The following is a 21,268-nucleotide window of genomic DNA, read 5'->3' as shown; positions in this document are numbered from 1 at the left end:
AACCAGAACACGAGAAAAATATACATATTTAATGACATTCAATAAAATATATAATATAGTTAAACAAAGTGAAGACCTTGACAAAATTAAGACTCCAATGGTTTAGTCATGCATATTGCATAGAGTTCAATTGAGGAGTAAGAACTAAGAACCATATAGCTGACCAAATAGTTAGCAAAAATATGGGTTCATTGATGTTGATAATATATTTCTCTGTCCTATTTACTAATAACCACCTGATATGGGTTCATTAAAAAATTTTGTCATATTTTGTCAAAATTAGAATCAACTAGCTATAGATTGAAACTGAGCCTAAGCAGAATCAGAATCATAAACTTGCTGAACAATCTTGGGCATCCTACAATAGATTATCCAAAAGTTGCAGAACAAAGTTGTAAAAAGTAGTAAAAGATTTGCAACTCTTATTCGATGCATAACAACAATTTTGATTTTGACACACGAGGCATTAACACCTGTTTTAACTTGACGCTATCTACTTGATAAAGTCAAGCAAAGACATTTACCTTCACTTCGATCCTTGAATCCTCGAATAATACATGCAAGACTCCAAGGCCTTCCACCAGAGCATGCTTTTGCTCCACCTTTTAATATGCCATTGTGTTGCTTCAGTCTGAGAATATGTCATCTTTTGTCAAACAATGGGAAGGGTTTCACTTACATATGCACGAATCTATATATTCATCAACAACATCTTCCTACCAGACGAATCTAATGAAGGTAAAGGCACACAAATAATACAAAAAAAAAATTCTTCTGAGTGTGTGTTGATCAAATATGGCTACGCACCTTAAAAGTCCTCATATTTAACAGAGAAACTTTTCCACCTGATGCAGACGTTGCATAAGAGTCATTCTTAGATAAAGCAATACAAGCAGTTGCTTCTTCTGGATTGTTATCACTCCTTTCATTGGTCATAAGAATACCATTTGGTGGCTGACGGAGCTGAGGAGCAGCAGATGCAGTTGACTGAACAAGCAAAGCAAACAATCAGCACTAGGCTTATAGCAAATAGATAATTTCTTACAACTGTTTCTTTCTGACCTTGCCCGATGGATTTCGTTCATCGCACGACCACTGCCAGAGTTTATGCACTGCATTGGAACCAAGTGCTAGTAAACTGCATCCAGAAGAAAAACTGCATTGGAACCAAGTGCTTTGATTTTACCATCAGTTGAAGTTGAGAAGAAAAACTTCACAGATAGAAATAATGAAACACTAGAAATATATAATTCTGTTTCTGTCCAGTATACTGTTTCTGTCCAGTTGAAGCATCCCACACCTATTCATCATGCAACGGAACCTGTTAAGAACATACAATTCTTCTTGTACAATCTTCTGACTGATCAACCACATGGTTTTACTCACTTTAATTGCCTTGTCATTGCCGCAAGTGATGATCGAGAGAGTCTTCTTGGGATTGAAAAAAAAAATAATGTCATTAACACTGCCTATATGAGCATCAATCTGCAGAACAAGATGCTATCATTATCATCATATATATGGTTGCCAAACACCATAACTATTAACTGACCTCCAAATGTTGTCGTAATTCTTCATTTAAATTAAAAGCATAGATCTGCACTAGATGCTTTGAAAATGCAACACCTATTAGTATCACAGAAGAATAACAAGAATTTTAGTTTGATGAACTTGATCAAAATAATCCAACTTTGTTTTTTTGCTTCGGCATACCAAGAATAGAACCTTCAGGACTCCACAAGCATCTGTTGACAGATTAGAACAAAAAATACTTTGTTCACTACAACAAAGAACAAAAAAATGATAAAATATAAATTAATAAAACACATAAACAAAGGAAGACATAGTGTGGGTTGATATGTGCCTGAAAAAATTCATCATTTTGACTTTTGAATTAGGATCGATGCTCATGGTGCTATCGAGTGCTTGTTGCATGTGGTGCAACCACCTCTCAGCAGCTTGGTGTGTAACAGGGAATGGTGCATGTCGTCCGATCAGAGCTGGATGACCTGCAATAATGATTGATTCAAACGAAACCGTGTTGCAACAATTCAGCCAAAGGTTTCCCTTCATTACAGAAGCAAACTTAGAACTGGAATCTATAGAGAGAGATGGATGTATCAATTTCTTGTATATTTTTTAGATTTTTTCTTCTGTATCAACTGAGTCCAGATACTAAATTGTTCTTATGATTTCCTTACCAAATGAATAAAACATGCCTTTTGTTGCATCAAACTCCATAATACTGGTCTAAATATAGCAGCATATCCACAAACTAAAATTAATTATTCATAATAAATTCAAATGCACGAACTCAGGTGTTTCAGTTATGTGACTATTTTTGATATAATCACATAACCGAAACACCAGAGATATGATCGGTATAACAATATCTCAGTATGCATCAAAGTAGGACACCAACCATTCTTGTACTTCCTAACCACCATTCTCCTAAAGGCTCAATGAACAAATCCTGAACACAAGGTGATTACAAAAGAGAATAGAATATTTAAGAGGTCATATGAAATTACAATGATACGAATATCATCACAATAATCAATTTGTGTAAGATTCTGATCATATAAAACAAATATAAAATGATAAATTTGGCAGATGCTAAATGATTTTGCTACTTTAAAAGGCGAAACAAATAGTGCAAGTTTCAGAAAGAAGCTATCAGACATCAAAAGAACAAGTTCCCTTCACCTTTCCTCTGGGAATACAGATTAGGGCCTCCCATCCTCTGAACGAAGAACTCGTACTGGTTCCAAATCGCGTCCTCCTTCTTCGAATTCGAAAAGATAGATCAGAACCACTCTTCCTCATCATCGAAAACCCTACCAACCAACTGTTAACAAAATCAGAGATGGTCATAATCAATCGAGCATCTACAGCGGAGAGGGCCGCGGAGGAAGAGGTAGGTAGATCGGCTCACCTGTTGTAGAAATTGGTTGAGAGATCGATGAAGGGCTGTATTCCGCCTAGGGTTTCGAAGAGGTTGGTCTCGTCGATGGCGAGGCGTCGCTCACTGCCACTTCGCTCGAGGACGAAGGTAGCGTATTATCTATAGCCTTGATAATTGTGGCGCCAACCCATTTTGACTTAACCCACCTGCTAAACTATTGAAGATGAGGAAGAACTTCAGTAGCGGCAATGGATAAAGAAAAAAAATTTCGGAATGTAAAGAAGGACTCCAATGATGACAGTGAATGTTGGACCGGAGATGGATGAAGGAAAAATTATCGGAATGCGAAGAAGGCCTCCTCTTCTCAACCAAATGGAGGAGTTGGAGGAGATGCGGTGTGGTTGGACGGAGAAGCAAGTTCGTAGTGTCTTGATCCTGATCGGGAGAGGATCTAGGAAGGGGGGAAGAGGGAGATGAGGTTGAGAGAGATGGTCGGAGGTTTAGGTTTAGGCTGAGAGAGATGGTCGGATGGTCGGAGGTTTAGGTTTAGGCTGAGAGAGATGTCTCGGTTTAGGTTATCACGAGAGAGATGGTCGCGCGGAGGAAGGGGCGGAATAAAGATTTAGGTTTGGAGGGAATTCACAGTGTGCAGATTTTGGCTTGTGGGGAAAATTAAAATATTTTATTTGGGTTCAATAACATAGGATTTTAAAAACCGATGTTAAAATCGGTGTCTATTAACAAAAAAAAGGGCGCTCATAGACATCGCCTAAAAAACCGATGTCTATGAGCTAAAATCTGCGCTCATAGACACCGGTTTTTAGAAAAACCGGTGTAAAATACTCAAAGACATCGGTTTTAGCCTAAAACCGTTGTTGTTCCACTGATGTCTATGAGCGATTTTGTTGTAGTGATGACATCTTTAGTTATACAAATGAAGTTAATGGACTAGAATATTTTACAGGGATATTCTTTACCCATAAAGCTTTATATTATTTGATCCGGCGGTAAGAATGGGGGACCCACTTCCTGAAGGGTCTCAGCTTGAGGACCGATGAAGGGCTGACTAAGCGGTTAATGGCCGCGCCGAGCAGTTGAGTAGGTCCGAGCGGAGCTAGAGATAACCCATCCATGGGCTTGGATTTCCGACGCCAAGGCAGGATGATCGAAGGGCCGAGCGGGAGTCCGCTCGGCCGGGGCCAAAGGGCCAAGCAGGTTGTCCGTTCGGCCCAGATAAGGGAGAGGGTACAAAGGTGGCCGAGCGGCCTATGCGCTCGGCTCGGGATATGAGATATCAGCAGAAGCATGTCTAATGATTAGGCCGTACACAAGATCGCACGATGGAGGATCTTGCCGTCACATCATGGAAAGGTTGATACAGTAGCAGTATGGCCTCATGAACGTCTTCCTGACAGATCCATATCTGGGCATGGCCCTTCTGACAGACCCATACCTGGGCATGGTCAAAGGCAGGTGGTTGCTTTGATTGGCGCGCCTAGGCTTCTTCGAGAGGTCTATATAAGGCCTCCATTTCTTCACCGGAGGTAAGAGAGAGTCTTCATCTTGAGGCCACCTTTTTGTTATTCCTCGCCTGACTTGAGCGTCGGAGGGCCGTCGCCGGGACACCCATCCCGGCTCGGTTTTGCTGCAGGTTCGCCGGAGCACTCAAGGATCCAGCAGGGAGCGCCCACGTGCCCAGTGTCCGTTGACTCCTGGTTCGGACAGGATCAAATTGGCGCCGTCTGTGGGAACGCTCCTGCATTCGAACGAGAACGATGGACGATGCTGGACGACAACACACGGTGGCGCTTTCAACAGAAGAACTCGATGCTCTGGTCGAGATGAGGGCCGCCAAACTGGTGGAGCAAAAACAGAAAGCAGCGGCCGAGCGGTCGGAGCAACAAGCAACATCTGCGTCGGGTGGCCGAGCGGAAGCACCTCAAACCACCGTCGCATTCCCTCGGGCCTTATTTCGCACCCCTGAAGCCGCACCAACTCGAAGAGATAGAGGCTCTTCTTCAGACGAAATGCCAAGGCGGACTCATCTCCCGAGCGGATCAATCGCCAATTCTCGGAGGTTATTCTACGAGACCCTCTACCCAAGCACTACGTGCCTCCGACGATCGGCGAGTACAACGGAACAACGGACCCGGATGATCATCTGGGTAAGTTTGATAACACAGCTACACTCCATCAATATACAGATGGAGTAAAGTGCCGCGTCTTCCTTACGACTCTCTCGGGATCGGCTCAACGGTGGTTTCGGAGGCTGCCGGACGGATCCATCACTAGCTTCAAGGACTTCCGAACGGCCTTCCTCCACCACTTCGCTAGCAGTCGGCGTTATCAGAAGACAAGTGTCAGCTTGTTTGCCATCAAGCAAGAGTCGAGAGAATCGCTCCGAGCTTACATCCAGCGATTCAACCAAGTGGCGATGGATATCCCAACGGCCACATCGGAGACGATGATGAATGCCTTCACGCAGGGCCTTGTGGATGGGGACTTCTTCCGGTCGCTCATCCGAAAGCCGCCCCGAGATTATGATCATATGCTACATCGGGCCAACGAATACATAAACGTGGAAGAAGCGCAAGCCGCCCGGAAAAAGGAAACTCCTACCGAGCGGGCACCTATTCATGCCGAGCGGAAACAGCACGCCGCTCAGCAGCCACCTAGAGGACCGAGGGCCGAAGCAATCCGATCCCCCCACGCCAGGTCGCACGTATAAGACGTGGCTGCCGCTCGGCCCAAGCCAAAGAAGCGGTGGACCCCTATGTTCTGCTCCTTCCACCAGACGGATACGCATAACACGAAGGATTGTCGAAGTCTTCCTTTCGTGGCCAATCCCATTCCCAGGAATGCCGAACGACGATCTCCTCCCATCGGAAGGAGACCAAGGACCCATGAAGCTGACCGGACCCGTACCGAAAGGCGACATCAACAGACACCCGATCGGCATCGATCCCCAAGGCAGGAGAATCGCCGAGCGTCAAGAGAACGATCCCGGCCGTCCGCGCGGGAAGAGGAAAATAGAAGCAATACCTCCCGAGGCGAGATCAACGTTATTGCTGGTGGGCCGACCGGAGGAGACTCCAACCGAGCCAGAAAGGCGGGCGTCCGGCAGCTCCAGATCCACGCCGTCGGTTGTAGCCAAGAGCGGGCAAGTGGACTGGAAATCACTTTCGGCCCCGGAGACTTAGAAGAAGTAGAAGTGCCCTACGATGACGCTCTGCTCATTAAGGCGGTAATAGCAAATTATACTATTCACCGCATATTTGTTGACACAGGGAGCTCGGTCAACATCATATTAAAGAAGGCGTTCGATCAGCTGCAAATTGATCGAGCCGAGCTGCTGCCCATGACGACCCCGCTCTACGGGTTTACGGGCAACGAAGTTCACAGATCCGGCTGGCTACCTCGCTGGGAGAGGAGCCGCTCAGGAGGACCAGGACAATAAATTTCGTGGTGGTTGACTCTCCCTCGTCCTACAACGTCATTTTGGGACGACCGGCGCTCGGCGAATTCCGAGCGGTCGTCTCAACCTTCCACCAGAAGATGAAGTTCCCCGTCGAAGACAAAGTGGGAGAAGTACAGGGAGATCAATTAGCAGCTCGGCGATGCTATATCGAGATGGTCCGAGCAGAATCCAACTCTACTCGGAAGACACCTCGAATCGAGGTAAATGCCATCACTGAGAAACCTCCTGCTTTAATTTATGATGAAAAGGAGGAGGTTCAGATCCATCCGACCCGATCGGAGGCCACAACTTTTATCGCCTCTGATCTGGAGGAGGAGCAGAAGGAGGAACTGATCCAATGCCTCCAACGAAATCATGATGTCTTCGTCTGGTCGACACATGAGTTGCCCGGAATTTCGTCGAGCCTGGCTCAGCATGAACTGCATGTCCAACCGGACGCTCGGCCAGTGAAGCAGAGGAAAAGGGATTTCAGTGCCGAGCAGAATGCCATCATCCAGGGGGAAGTAGAGAAACTTCTGGAGGCCGGCCACATACGAGAAGTACAGTTCCCGAGCTGGCTGGCTAACGTAGTATTAGTCTCCAAGCCGGGCGGCAAGTGGAGAGTCTGCATCGACTTTCGGGACTTAAACAAAGCATGCCCCAAGGACTTCTATCCTCTGCCCCGGATAGATCAACTGGTGGACTCTACGACCGGCTGCGAATTAATTTGCATGCTTGACGCCTATCAAGGATATCATCAAGTGCCGCTCGCCCGAGAAGATCAAGAGAAAGTAAGCTTCGTAACGGCCGACGGCACATATTGCTATAATGTGATGCCGTTCGGATTGAAGAATGCCGGGGCCACCTATCAACGCTTGATGAACAAGGTGTTCAGGGAGCAGATCGGGCGTAATCTGGAAGTCTATGTGGACGACATTCTTATCAAATCCGTCCGAGCGGCCGATCTTTTCCAGGATATGGAAGAAACCTTCCGAACGCTGCGCAAATATGGAGTCAAGCTAAATCCCCAGAAGTGCCTGTTCGGAGCAAAAGGAGGGCGTTTCTTAGGGTACATAGTGACCGAGCGGGGAATCGAAGCAAATCCCAGCAAGGTGAAAGCTCTGCAAGACATGCCGCCCCCAAGAAATACAAGAGAAGTGCAGAGGTTGACCGGTCGGATAACTGCTTTGTCCAGATTCATCTCCAAAACCGCCGACCGGAGCCTTCCATTCTTCAAGATCCTGCGCAAGGCTACTAAGTTCCAGTGGGATGAAGAATGTGTCACATTCGAAGAATTGAAGACATATCTCAATTCTCTGCCAGTGTTAGCCAAGCCGATCGGGGGTGAGTCACTTTATATTTATTTGTCATCGACTGAGCATGCTGTAGGCTCAGCACTTGTGAGGGCAAGCGGTGAAGAGCAGCCGGTGTATTTTCTAAGCCACATTTTAAAAGATGCTGAATCTCGTTACACCGGGCTCGAGAAGTTGGCCTTTGCTTTGGTTCTAGCCGCTCGGCGCCTTCGACCGTATTTCTTGGCTCACACCATCATTGTCCGGACGAACAGTCCACTCGGAAGAGTACTGTTGAATCCAGAAGCGTCCGGACGGCTCATCAAGTGGACGACAGAATTAAGTGAATTTGACATCCAATATCAGCCCCGCTCGGCGATCAAAGCCCAATCCTTGGCTGATTTTGTGACCGAAGTGCAAAGGCCAGAGCCGAAAGCTATGTGGAGAATATATGTGGATGGGTCCTCCACTCGGCTCGGAAGTGGGGAATATTGTTGCTCTCGCCTCAAGAAGAGAAGATGCACCTATCCGTCCTATTGGATTACAAAGCTACCAACAACGAAGAGTATGAGGCCCTCATAGCGGATTGCAGGCAGCACGACTGGGTCGGGTGACTCTCTATTCGGATTCACAATTGGCCGCTCAACAACTTTCTGGCACCTTTGAAATCAATAGTGTTCGGCTTAAACTCTACGTTGAGGCCTTTGAAAAACTCAAAGCTACTTTCCGAGAGGTTCTTATACAGAAGATCCCCCGAACGGAGAACCAGGCAGCAGACGAGTTAGCCAAACTCGCGAGTTCAATAACACCAGTTGCCATTCAGCAACCAATTGAAAAAGTACTGCTGGTGGCGCACGTCGATCGGATACAAGGCCTCACGTTTCCAAGCGACTGTTGGACACCTATTATGGAATTTCTCCGTTCGGGCACCACACCCTCCGATGAATATGCAGCCCAGCTCCTCAGAAGAAGAGCCGGTCGGTTTACACTCATCGGAGATCAGCTTTACAAAAAAGCTTTCTCGCGCCCGTTGCTGAAATGTGTAAGCTCGGAGGACTCAGCTTACATCCTCCAGGAAGTACATCAAGGATCATGCGGGGGTCATCCGGGCGGGCGCTCATTGGCCAAGAAGATCCTCTTGGCCGGATACTTTTGGCCAACTTTACAAACAGAGTATCTACCTGCCTTTCATGCCAGAAGTATCACAACTTCTCCCACCGACCGGCCGAAGAAATGAAGGCGTCAAGCGTTTCATGCCCGTTCGACCAATGGGGAATGGATATTGTCGGTCCATTTCCGATGGCGGCCGGGCAGAGGAAATTCTTACTAGTAGCGGTAGACTATTTCTCCAAGTGGGTGGAGGCCGAGCCGCTAGCAAAGATCACTGAACAAATGGTTAAAAAATTCATCTGGCAACACATCATTTGTCGGTTCGGCATCCCTCGCCGACTAGTGTCCGACAACGGGCGGCAGTTCACAGGGAAGATGTTAGAGGATTGGTGCAAGAGCTACGGCATTGAGCAACATTGGCCAACCGGGAAATTCTCCGTATTCTACGCGCTCGGCTCGACCATTTGGGAGGAAGTTGGCCGGATGAAGTGCCGAGCGTCTTGTGGGTCATCCGAACGACGCCAAAAGAAGGGACAGGAGCCACACCGTTCCATTTGGTATATGGTGGCGAGGCCGTCATTCCGGTTGAAGTCTGCGTGGAGTCCGCCCGGATCCAGAGCTACGATGAGGACAATGCCGAACGGAGAAACATGGAGCTGGATTTGGTAGAAGAGGAGAGGGCAAAGGCGTCCGTTCGGCTGATGGCGTACCGTCAACGAATGAAGCAAAACTATAACCGGCGCGTCATTCCCCGATCATTCCAGGTCGGCGACCTTGTCTGGAAGAAAGTCAAGCTTGAAGCTCCATGGGCAGGTCCCTTCAAAATCATCGAAAAGCTCCGCTTGGGCGCGTATTATCTGGAGGATGAGGAAGGTCGGCAGCTATATAGGCCGTGGAGCGCCAACCACCTCCAGCCTTACCGGGCAGGGTGAAAGGTGTGCCTATGTAAATTATCTTGTGTACTTTTTTCGACTGAATACTTGAAATGCAGAAACGAAAAATCAAGAGAACAAATAAGACATCGCCAACAAAAGAACGAAGCCCCCGAGCCGCTCGGCCGGAGGTAAATGGGTCGGGCCAAGCGCTCTAAAATTGAAGGCCCCGTACCATTCGGACGGAGGTATATTATCCTAGCCCAGATGCTCGACGAAGCAGACCCTGAGCCATTCGGCCAAGAGTACGTTATCCGAGCTGGGTGAAAGGAACCAAAAGTGATAAAAAGGAGGGCAAAAAGCTTCGCCGAATGGAAGCGTCAAAATTAGCCAGAGTCGTCTAGCCCAGACGTTAAACCGTAGAGCCGCGCCGATCGGCTATAAAAACCGAGCGGAAAACCGACGAGCACCGTCGTTAAAGATCGAGAGCCGCGCCGATCGGCTATAAATATCCGCGCCGACGAGCACCGTCGTTAAAGATCGAGAGCCGCGCCGATCGGCTATAAATATCCGCGCCGACGAGCACAGTCGTTAAAGATCGAGAGCCGCGCCGATCGTCTATAAATATCCGCGCCGACGAGCACCGTCGTTAAAGATCGAGAGCCGCGCCGATCGGCTATAAATATCCGCGCCGACGAGCACCGTCGTTAAAGATCGAGAGCATCGCCGATCGGCTATAAATATCCGCGCCGACGAGCACCGTGCTAGAGAGCCGCGCCGATCGGCTATAAATATCCGCGCCGACGAGCACCGTCGTTAAAGATCGAGAGCCGCGCCGATCGGCTATGAATATCCGCGCCGACGAGCACCGTCGTTAAAGATCGAGAGACGAGCCGGTGTCTATAAATGTCCGAGCGAAAGGTCGACGAGCACCGTCGTTAAAAATCGAGAGCCGCGCCGATCGGCTATAAATATCCGCGCCGACGAGCACCGTCTTTAAAAATCGAGAGACGAGCCGGCGTCTATAAATGTCCGAGCGAAAGGCCGACGAGCACCGTCGTTAAAGATCGAGAGCCGCGCCGATCGGCTATAAATATTCGCGCCGACGAGCACGGTCGTTAAAGATCGAGAGCCGCGCCGATCGGCTATAAATATCCGCGCCGACGAGCACCGTCGTTAAAGATCGAGAGCCGCGCCGATCGGCTATAAATATCCGCGCCGCCGAGCACCGTCGTTAAAGATCGAGAGCCGCGCCGATCGGCTATAAATATCCGCGCCGACGAGCACCGTCGTTAAAGATCGAGAGCCGCGCCGATCGGCTATAAATATCCGCGCCGACGAGCACCGTCGTTAAAGATCGAGAGCCGCGCCGATCGGCTATAAATATCCGCGCCGACGAGCACCGTCGTTAAAAATCGAGAGCCGCGCCGATCGGCTATAAATATCCGCGCCGACGAGCACCGTCGTTAAAAATCGAGAGCCGCGCCGATCGGCTATAAATATCCGCGCCGTCGAGCTCCATCAAAGATCGAGTGCCGAACTCGCGACTGTGAACTTGGACGGAACTAAGGACGCCAAATAACGAGCGTTCGCAAGTACTAAATTAATTAGGTCCGATCGGCCATCGGTTTGCCAACACTTCGCATTCACTGGCTGCAAACAGTGTAGCCAAGCGTTAAACGATTTCGAGGAAAACGAGTCTACCGATTAACCTGATCAGTCGTTTAGTAGGAAACATGGGGAGCCCAACTGATTCTACGAATAAGCAGCAACACACTAAAAGGAGACAATAAAGGGCAAACAAATACAAGCAAAGGAACATAAGGAGGCCGAACGGCACGTACAAAAAATGTTGCATCCGCCGAGCGGATGAAATACAGAAAGCACTTGAAAAAACTCGCCTCACTCAGGGTCTTCAAAATTAAAGAAGGCGTCCGGAATATCATCAATCATAGCCGCCAGGTCGGAGGCGGGAATATCCATTCCCTCAGGAAGGTGGCCACCTTTCTTCAAGTATGTCATGGTGACCTTGACCGCTTCGGCGAAAGTAGAAGAGACGTTGCCACCGAATTTTACGCCGAACCTCTCCGAGCGGAGGTATTCTTGGCGCGCGGCTGCTAGGCGGTTCGGCTCTCCCTCCTTATATTTTTTGAGTGCCGCTCGGGAAGCGGTTAAGGTATCTTGGACAGCCTTCAAGTCCACCTCGGCCTTTGTGCGTTCTGCTGAACGGATCTCCCGCTCGGCATTCAGCTCGGCCTCTAGCTTCTTAGACTGCTGATCTAGGGCCCGGACTTCGACTTTCATTTTATCCAGATCAGCAATCGCCCGCCTCTTCCGGCCACTGGCGCGCTTCACGTCCCCGTCCCGCTTCTTCACCAAGTCTTCGAGTCGGGCCACCTCTGCAGCCAGATCGGCAGCCTTCTTCTGTTCGGCCTCAAGAGCTTGTTTCTCCCGCTCGGCCGTGGGACCTCCCGACACTTGGAGTTTTTCCAGGAGATCCTCCAACTCGGCTAGCCGATGGCTAGTGGCGATTTGCTCAGCCCAGCGCTGTAAAGGAAATAATGAAGTCAGGAACCAAACAGTAGCATGGCACAGGAAGAAAAATGAATTTACCTGAGTGGCCTGCTGCATGTTGTTGTCGCCGAGCTGCTTGGGCGTCATGAGGGCCACTTGGATCTGCGCGTCCTCAAAAAGCTTGGCGAGCGGACCCGTCAAGGTTATTTCGTGAACGGGGCTCGAGGGCCGATCGGCGGACAGTAAATATTCCTCCGATGGGAATCGGAGGGTAGTCTTGATGGTCGAATGGCCGGACGACGCTTCTTCAGTCGCGGCCGCCTGATGCGAGGACTCCCCTATGGTGGAAGTTTCGCCCAACCGACGTAAGCGGCGACGAGTCCGGGGAGGAGAGCCGGAGGGCTGTGCGGTAGGCGAAGCCGCAGGGGTCCCGATCTGTGATGGCGTGCGAGCAGGCGAAGTTACGCTGATCGGCGCCTGTGGTTCCCCCTCTTGGGTCGGCGGAAGGCTGGAGTCTCTTCGACGTTTTCGCCGAACCTCCAATGGTGGATCCCCGACCTGGGGGACGCCCAGCTCGGCGGGGGCTGAGGAAACAGGATCCGCCTCAACCTCTGGCGGACTGTGTCCCCCCCCTCTTCTACATCCGCCGGGCGGCTAGGGATAAGACCCCGCTCGGCGAGTTCCTTTTTTGTGGCGGCCTCAATCTCCACGGCCTTCAACTTCAGATGATCAGTAGCCTTGGAGCGCCACATGACTTCAGCTGCAGTAAAAGAAATTAAAATCAATTAGACAAAAAAGACTAAGAGAGTAAAGAATCCTTACTCATGCGGAAGGGGAGATTTGCCCGAACGGGAGACAATCCGAAAATATACAACACCCCCTTGAGCAGCAACTGGTCGATCTTGTATCGCTGACCGGACAACCAGTTCGCCGCATGAAGATAGGCTGGATTGCTTCTGAACTTGCCGAGCTCCGGCTGAGTCGGCACAGCGGTCTGCCATTTGGTTCGGAATGCTGGCCGCTCGGGAAGTCGGATATAGAAGAAAAACTCCTTCCAGTGTTTGTTGGAGGTCGGCATATTATCAAAAAATTTAAAGCCTATTCTACTTTGGAAAATAAAAGTGCCCGGCTCGGATTGTTTGGGATAGAAGAAGAAGTGGAATATTTTGGGGTCAAGAGGGATACTGTGCAGCTTGAAGAGGACGACCACCCCGCTCAGCAGCCTAAAGGAATTCGGCACAAGTTGGCCGAGCGGGATGCGAAAATAGTTACAAACCTTTAAAATAAAGGGATGGGTAGGAAATCTAAGGCCGCCCTGGAATTGGTCTAGAAAAAAACAAATGGTGCCGATCGGGGGGTCATGGGGCCGGTCAGTCGGGTCGGCTACGACTATTTCATGGTCATCTGGGATCCCGTACGTCCGAACAAGGCGCCGAGCGCTCTCTTCATCAAACCGACTCTCCATGGTCGCATACCATGGGCCGTGAACGTTGGTGGCGGGTTCGGAGGAGATTGCCATCTCGGAGAGGCGAAAGAATAGCAAGAAATCGAAGGAAGGAGAACGAAAGGGGCGAAATGAGCAGAGGAGACCTAGTAAGTGAAGGAAGAAGACTCACTGGGAAGGAAACGGGCGGAAAGAATCACCGATGAGATGATTGCCGCCGAAAAACAAGAACTGGATCGTCGGAGGTCAAGGCAGAGGAAGAGGCAGAAGGCAACGAGCAAGCGAATAGGCGGCGAAGGAAGGAGACGGAGGATTTATACGGCTGAGGTCGGTCGGCCTCCGCCGTCGGATGCAGGTCACGGGGGACGAGGTCATCATCTGACCGTCCATTTCAAACGGGGGCGTCCCATCGTAAGTGACGTCGCCGCCACACAATGGTCGACACGTGGCGCCCTGTCACCGAGCGCAATTAATGCGCCCATACCGCGCATGCTTCGGCTTAATGAAGAGGATTTGCGTGATTTTCGAGAAGATTTAGACAAGCAAACATCCAGGTTGAGCGACAAGACAACCAAAACGAAGAGCCGAGCGGCTGAATTTGGCAGAAGGGCCGAACGACCCCAGGGATATTATAAGCTACGGAAAGGCGGCGACCGCCCGCTCGGACACATATAGTCCAGTCAGTCGGACTCACTTCCTCCTTCGACTAGACTTGAAGGGAAGGCAAGTGATCCGGCGGTAAGAATGGGGGACCCACTTCCTGAAGGGTCTCAGCTTGAGGACCGATGAAGGGCTGACTAAGCGGTTAATGGCCGCGCCGAGCAGCTGAGTAGGTCCGAGCGGAGCTAGAGATAACCCATCCATGGGCTTGGGTTTCCGACGCCAAGGCAGGATGATCGAAGGGCCGAGCGGGAGTCCGCTCGGCCGGGGCCAAAGGGCCGAGCGGGTTGTCCGTTCAGCCCAGATAAGGGCGAGGGTACAAAGGTGGCCGAGCGGCCTATGCGCTCGGCTCGGGATATGAGATATCAGCAGAAGCATGTCTGATGATTAGGCCGTACACAAGATCGCACGATGGAGGATCTTGCCGTCACATCATGGAAAGGTTGATACAGTAGCAGTATGACCTCATGAACGTCTTCCTGACAGATCCATATCTGGGCATGGCCCTTCTGACAGACCCATACCTGGGCATGGTCAAAGGCAGGTGGTTGCTTTGATTGGCGCGCTCAGGCTTCTTCGAGAGGTCTATATAAGGCCTCCATTTCTTCACCGGAGGTAAGAGAGAGTCTTCATCTTGAGGCCACCTTTTTGTTATTCCTCGCCTGACTTGAGCGTCGGAGGGCCGTCGCCGGGACACCCATCCCGGCTCGGTTTTGCTGCAGGTTCGCCGGAGCACTCAAGGATCCAGCAGGGAGCGCCACGTGCCCAGTGTCCGTTGACTCCTGGTTCGGACAGGATCATTATTATTGACGTCAACTAAGATTATGTTTGTGTATTATATACAAATCACATATAGCCCAAATGAAAAATTATTAAATTTTATCTTGTTATTCAATAAGCATACATGTTATTTGCAACCTACAGATTTATGTCGTTGGAGATACAAATCTATTAAGTGATCTAATTAAGATTAATTGTAGGTTTGTGTTATTGGATATGGATCTACTGTATAAAATTCGTTAACTCGTTCTATTATTATTATTATTATTAATAGGCTGATAATAGAATTTGGCTCATTCATATAAATATAGCATCATTTCTGTAGAATTAGATATTCTGACAGATCTCCTAAGATCTACTTTTTATTGGTTAGGATGTCAGCCTAATTCCTACATAAGACCAACCCCTTATTCTTTTTTCTCGCAAGATCAAGATTTCCTTAATGATGCTTAGAGACGATGATGATTCTACTACATTCAGGTCATATTTATTTTGGCCATCCTATGCTTTAGTTATTTTATTCTTTTGCCATTAGATCCTTGTACATGATTTTTTTTTTATGGAAAATAAATTTCCCCGTTATTCTAAATAAGTGATCAGGAGTAAATTGTATAATTAATTTTTCTGATACACCAATAAAAATATTTCTATTGTCCTGATTCTACTGCATAAAAAGGAATAAAAATATTTACGCAGACTAAATCTATTCTAATTATGTCACGTGCATGCCTGGGTTGATTATTCTGCAGTAGCCTATAATTGTTGTCGTCCTCGAGTCCTTCCCCAGAAGAATAACACCAATAATTGAAGACGGAATAACACCTAAAATTGTAGACGTCCTCAAGTGCTGCACCGGAAGAATGTTTCAGTCTCTGACCAATTTCTACATAATAATAACACAAACAGTTGTTACGGTAGCACTTCCCATTGAGCTGATGATCAATTCCGATAAAACGCGACCAACTGTTGCTCCCAGATTACTCCCCATTGAGCCGATGAGGACGACGACGATTAAGGATTTTCATAACAAGTTAGCCGAAGCAAGGCCGATCGGCCGGTTTTTGCTTCAGCAGCTCGCGGAGTTCACGCAAAATTTCACAGTCATATTGGGCTCCGGCTCGTTCGGATAAGTTTACAAGGGCGAGCTCCCCGACCAAAAACCCACCGCCGTCAAAGTCCTCGTCGGAATCATGGATAAGAGAATGGAGGAGCAGTTCGTGGCGGAGGTGGGCAGCATCGCCGGCACCCAACACATCAACCTCGTCCGGTTCAACGGCTTCTGCTACGACGACACCCTGATCGCGCAGGTGTATGAGTACATGGAGAACGGCTCCCTCGACAAGTACTTGTTCAAAGGGAACGACGTCGACACGCTGCGAGAAGAAAAGTGAGTTTTAATGTAGTTGGTTGGTTAAAATATTAAATGTATAATTACTATTAATAATTTTATCAACCATTTTCTTTGTTATGCTATTGTAGTGATCAGAAAGTACTGATAGAGTTCGGAAGGCTGCATGAGATCGCCATGGGCACGGCGAAAGGGATCCGGTACCTGCACGAGGAGTGCTAGCGGCGGATCATCCACTACGACATCAAGCCGGGAAACATCCTCCTCGACACCAACTTCAACCCGAAAGTGGCGGACTTCGGGTTGGCCAAGCTGATGAACAGGGAGTACACCCACATGACTACATGAGCATGACCGGAATGAGGCGCACGCCGGGGTACGCGGCGCCGGAGATGTGGATGCCTTATTCTCCGGTCACCTACAAGTGCGATGTCTACAGCTTCGGGATGCTGCTGTTTGAGATGGTGGGGATTGCCGCGCAGCGGAGAGCGCACAGAAATGGTTTCCCAAGCTGGTGTACAAGCAATGGGATAGTGGGATGCTGGAAGAGGTCATGGCGGCTTGTGGGATTGAGCAGATGGCGGAGAGGGAGAGAGCGGTGAGGATGTGCAAGGTGGCGGTGTGGTGCGTCCAGTACAGCGCGGGGGCGAGGCCGTCGATGAGCGAGGTGGTGCAGATGCTGGAGGGACAGATCGAGATCGAGCCACCGCCGAATCCTTTCCCTCCTTTGGATGTTTCGGTTGTGGCCACACAAAAGCTCCTCTTACTTTTTTGATATATTGATGACCATCATGACTTTAAGCCAAATGTTATCAGCTCATGTCTCATGGCCTTGGCCTACAAAATCTTCCATCAATGACATTCCTCTCAAGACTAGCTACTTACTCCTCAGGTGGCACCGTTGGCACCATATATTCTTCAGTTGGTGTCGTTGCCTAATCCCTAGCGACATCACAGTGGCCAAATCGAAACATTTCTCTTGCATTCTTGGAATCCATCACCAACCAAAAAGCTTTATTGGTTGATAGAACTACCTATTATCTAAATGTTGTTGCTTGTTTTCTCACCTTCTTAATTAGGAGTAGATGTGGATTTTCATCGTACATTTCTAACCTTTTAGAAAAAAAGTATATTTATGTGATGTGTACATCATCCGAGTCATCTTTAATTAGCTTGCATCAAATAATTTGCATATATTTATTTGTCTTAATCAATTTTTCAAAGTGTTTTTTGAGTCTCATCCACGCAATTGACAGGAGAAACAAATCGTACAACTTCAATTCTCTACTACTGACACGCCATCCTTCTTAGTTCTTATGTGTACGTGACAGAGAAAAAAAAAATAGAGGGAGAAGTGTAGAATAATTTGTAGAAGTTAGAGGGCTAAAAGTCTTATTTGCACACAAGACTATTTATGGCATCTCCTTCTTCCGATCCCATGGCGGGGCTTCCTTAATTACCCTTTTCTAGCCTTTTTCGGCACGGCAATCGGAGATACTGGGTTAGGGCTTTTGGCTTCTTTCGGAAATTGAAGGAGATTCCTTCATTGGGGTGAAGCTTGGTGAAGTGAAGCTCTCGCCTTCTTCCTTGGATTCAGGTAACTAGTGGGCTTCATTTCGATCAAGGTTTCGCCTCGGTTTGATAGCAAAGACTTGATTTTGATGATCCAGATGGAGATCGTTTGCTTTGGTGGATTAGACGTTAGACTATAAAAATATTCTCCGTCTGGATGATTTATTATGACAGTTTTGTATCCTCAAGTCGGATTTGAATGCTGACAGTTTTTGTCGAATAATTTGTTGGGTGTTTAATTTGGCGTTGAACTTTTAGATGACGAGACACCAATCTTTTCTTAGTTGAGGATTTTTCTTTGATCCTTGCAACAAGTTTGTTCAATCGTCTTTCCCTTGATGGCAACAGTAGTGGATGCTCTACTAGTTGGCAAAAAGTTCTTCGAAGAAGTAGCTAGAAGGATTGACTTATTGTATTAGTGCCATAAAATGGATTATTTGAGGCATAGATTATCGTGAAAAGAAGTGTTTTCAACAGCTGAAATAAAGAACATATTTGACCATACTGTAACAAGAAACTATATTCTATAGATCCAATGGTTGTTTATGTACGCCTTAGTTATAGAGTGACTCTGCCCGTTGTGCAGCTTAGGGTTTGATTGCCATTGATTGTAATTTCAGACACTGGATATAGGTGTTGGGGGAATCGAGTATAACTTGAAACCATAGTTATGTGGGGCTGAGTTGTTGCAGTTTTCTTATATTGGAAGGTTAAGATATAGAACAGCACCATTTTCTGAATAAAGTTGTCAAACAGTTGTCCTTGTTTTGGAGTCTGCTATCTGAATATTAAGGGATTTGGAGTGAAAGTGGAATAGGTCATAAGAAATCTAACACAATTTTAGACGATGTCTTTCTAATGGAAATTCTTAGATGCAATAAGGTACGAATTTTCAGTTCTGCTGTAACCCAGTTTAAAAGACATTGTTTGTGTATCAAAGAAAAATAACTAGCATGGGCTGTACAGGGAGGAATGTATTTTGCTAATTTGGAGAAGAGAAACAAGAAAATAACTTTGTCATCTTATGCTGAAAGGTGAAGAATGTAATGTAAATGCTGAATGGTAGCTAGTGATGCTTCTTGTTGTGGTTTAATCATCTTGTGCAACGTCACCATTGTCTTTTAGTTTCTTCTTCCAGAGTTCTCTTTGTTATTTATTCTCTTTTTGTTTCTCTTAACAAACGCTCTACAATAGTCAATTTCTTAAACATGCCAGTTATCCATATTTTTCCTGATTTTTTTTCTTTAAATTTGATGAACCATTATGATGGTGTTTATGTTGAAAAGATTGTGATGGCGGCATGCACTTCTGAGAAGAAGACATTCGAGCAGGACTCCTACCCATTGGACTTGGAGAGCATAAAACTAGACTTCGATTTGGAGGATGTGACTTGCTCTATCTGTTTGGATTTTCCACACAATGCTGTCATGTTATTGTGCACTTCCTATGGAAAGGGGTGCAGACCATTCATGTGTGATACTGATCAGAAGCACTCAAATTGTCTGGACAGATTTAGAAGTGCATATGAATTCCCTGCTGTTGTGAAAGTCACATCATCTACAAACAGTGTTTCATTGGTAGGGGATATTTCTTCAAGCCCAAACAACCGACCACTGTGTCCACTCTGTAGGGGAGGTGTAACTGGATGGCTCATCATCAACGACGCCCGTGTCTGTTTCAATATGAAGAAACGATTTTGTGAAGAGAAATACTGCACTTTTGTTGGAAACTTTTATGAACTCCAGAAACATGTTCATCTAAAACATCCACATTCTCACCCTTCCAAGATTGATCCTGCACAGCAGCTAAACTGGGAATATCTCCAGCAGACATCAGAGATCATAGATGTATTAAGCACGATACAAGCACAAGTACCCCGTGCAGTGGTGTTGGGTGACTATGTCATTGAGTATGAAGATGCAGAAGCTACAGATGACTATGAAAGTTTTTATCGGAAGAGGGGCAACTGGTGGACCTCATGCATATCTTGTAAACCGTTTCCAAACTTTAGGTGTTTAAGAAATCGGAGGAGATCCACGGAAGCTGTACCAAGAAGCAGTCATGGATCAAGTCCTTATGGTTTATATCATGGAGATTCCTTGAGATCTGTTGATATTGTAGAGTATAGATTTGGTGAAGCCGATGATGGATTTGCAAGACCAGCAGTCAATGCCCCGGCATCACTGGTTATTCCTGCTCACCACAGGTTGGACTTGTTCATTTGGCTTGTGCTATTTCGAGAATGTCATTGATAATCTTAGTTTAATATTGTTATGTTCCCATCTTCTTGGGGAGGAAAGAGAAATTCAATTCTGGCAATACCCTGCCAAACAACTTTAAAGGTTTACATATTAATCAGAATTATGCATAGCATTCATAAACATTTCTAAACGCAAACAAGAACAATTAGACTAGTCACCTCATCCATGGAAGAATAGTATTCACTCGTTTCTCTAATGTTCTGCAGTGAACAATGGTGACCGCCAGTTGCACAATAAAATTTGATTACTCGTAGACTTTTATTTATTGTTTATCATCAATACAGTATTATAGTAAATGAAACAATGAATCAATTTCAGATTGTGTAAATCTTAATCTCTCAACTTATCAATTACCTAAATGTTTCTCTCAAAATTTGGACAGATACGGTAGACACGGATCACGCATCTATGATCATTGAGCATCAGGAATGTGCAGCAGTAGCAGCAGAACATCTATCCTTCTGCATGATATACCATTTGCAGTAGATCTGAATTCTTTCTTGCTGGTATATATTTCTCGTCCTCTACATTCTTCTGTGAATATAATGGTTATAGCAAATGACATTCTTCCCGGTGAATCTTTGTGGTTCCCTCTCGTAGATAAAGGTCATTATAAAGGATTGTACAACGTGATTGTGGATAACAATTGTGTAGATAAGGCTTTTTTTTACCAATTCTGTTTATATTTGTCAAGTCTTGACAATGACATTCAAAAGCAAATATATAAACTGGCCTTTTGTTTGTGAATTTTTGAAGTTCGCATTGTTCTCCGTGTTCCTAATTTTTTGTTTCTAATGATTTCCAGGTTATATAGCTTATATTTTAACAAATTGAAGAGGTAAGTATAACACGATTGAAAATTTATGGTCCTTTTGTATAATTCTGAGACAAACTAATAGTTGTACAACCACAACGTCCTCTGATCTCAGGACCTCAAAATTCACTTTAAATATCAGTAAAATGAAAGCCAAACTATTGCAATAACCTTAGTGAACCACAGAAGCATGATCAGCCACAATGTTGATCTTTTGTCCTGTTCAATATGTTGCTTGC

The 21,268-nt window shown here is 46.8% G+C and overlaps 1 protein-coding gene and 1 pseudogene across 1 annotated transcript; both read left to right on the top strand.

The window, feature by feature from the left end:
- Window positions 1-15,894: 15,894 nt before the first annotated feature.
- On the top strand, window positions 15,895-17,352 carry LOC121985549 (annotated as a pseudogene).
- Window positions 17,353-17,801: 449 nt separating this feature from the next.
- Window positions 17,802-20,970, top strand: LOC121985548. Its single transcript, XM_042539073.1, has 3 exons — window positions 17,802-17,979; window positions 19,241-20,160; window positions 20,598-20,970. Exons 2-3 carry the CDS (start codon window positions 19,247-19,249, stop codon window positions 20,632-20,634), a joined length of 951 nt encoding a protein of 316 aa, XP_042395007.1. The 5' UTR covers window positions 17,802-17,979; window positions 19,241-19,246; the 3' UTR covers window positions 20,635-20,970.
- The last annotated feature ends 298 nt before the right edge of the window (window positions 20,971-21,268 follow it).

This window comes from Zingiber officinale, chromosome 5B (assembly GCF_018446385.1).
Source record: "Zingiber officinale cultivar Zhangliang chromosome 5B, Zo_v1.1, whole genome shotgun sequence".
Lineage (NCBI taxonomy): Eukaryota > Viridiplantae > Streptophyta > Magnoliopsida > Zingiberales > Zingiberaceae > Zingiber > Zingiber officinale.
This window is presented reverse-complemented; position numbering and strand designations above follow the sequence as displayed.

Bases quoted from the DNA above. Each gene is read 5' to 3' on its own strand.
- LOC121985548 (XM_042539073.1), top strand. From the start codon at position 19,247: ATGGCGGCATGCACTTCTGAGAAGAAGACATTCGAGCAGGACTCCTAC. The intron at 20,161-20,597 runs GTTGGACTTGTT...AAATTTGGACAG, and splicing joins GTTATTCCTGCTCACCACAG to ATACGGTAGACACGGATCAC.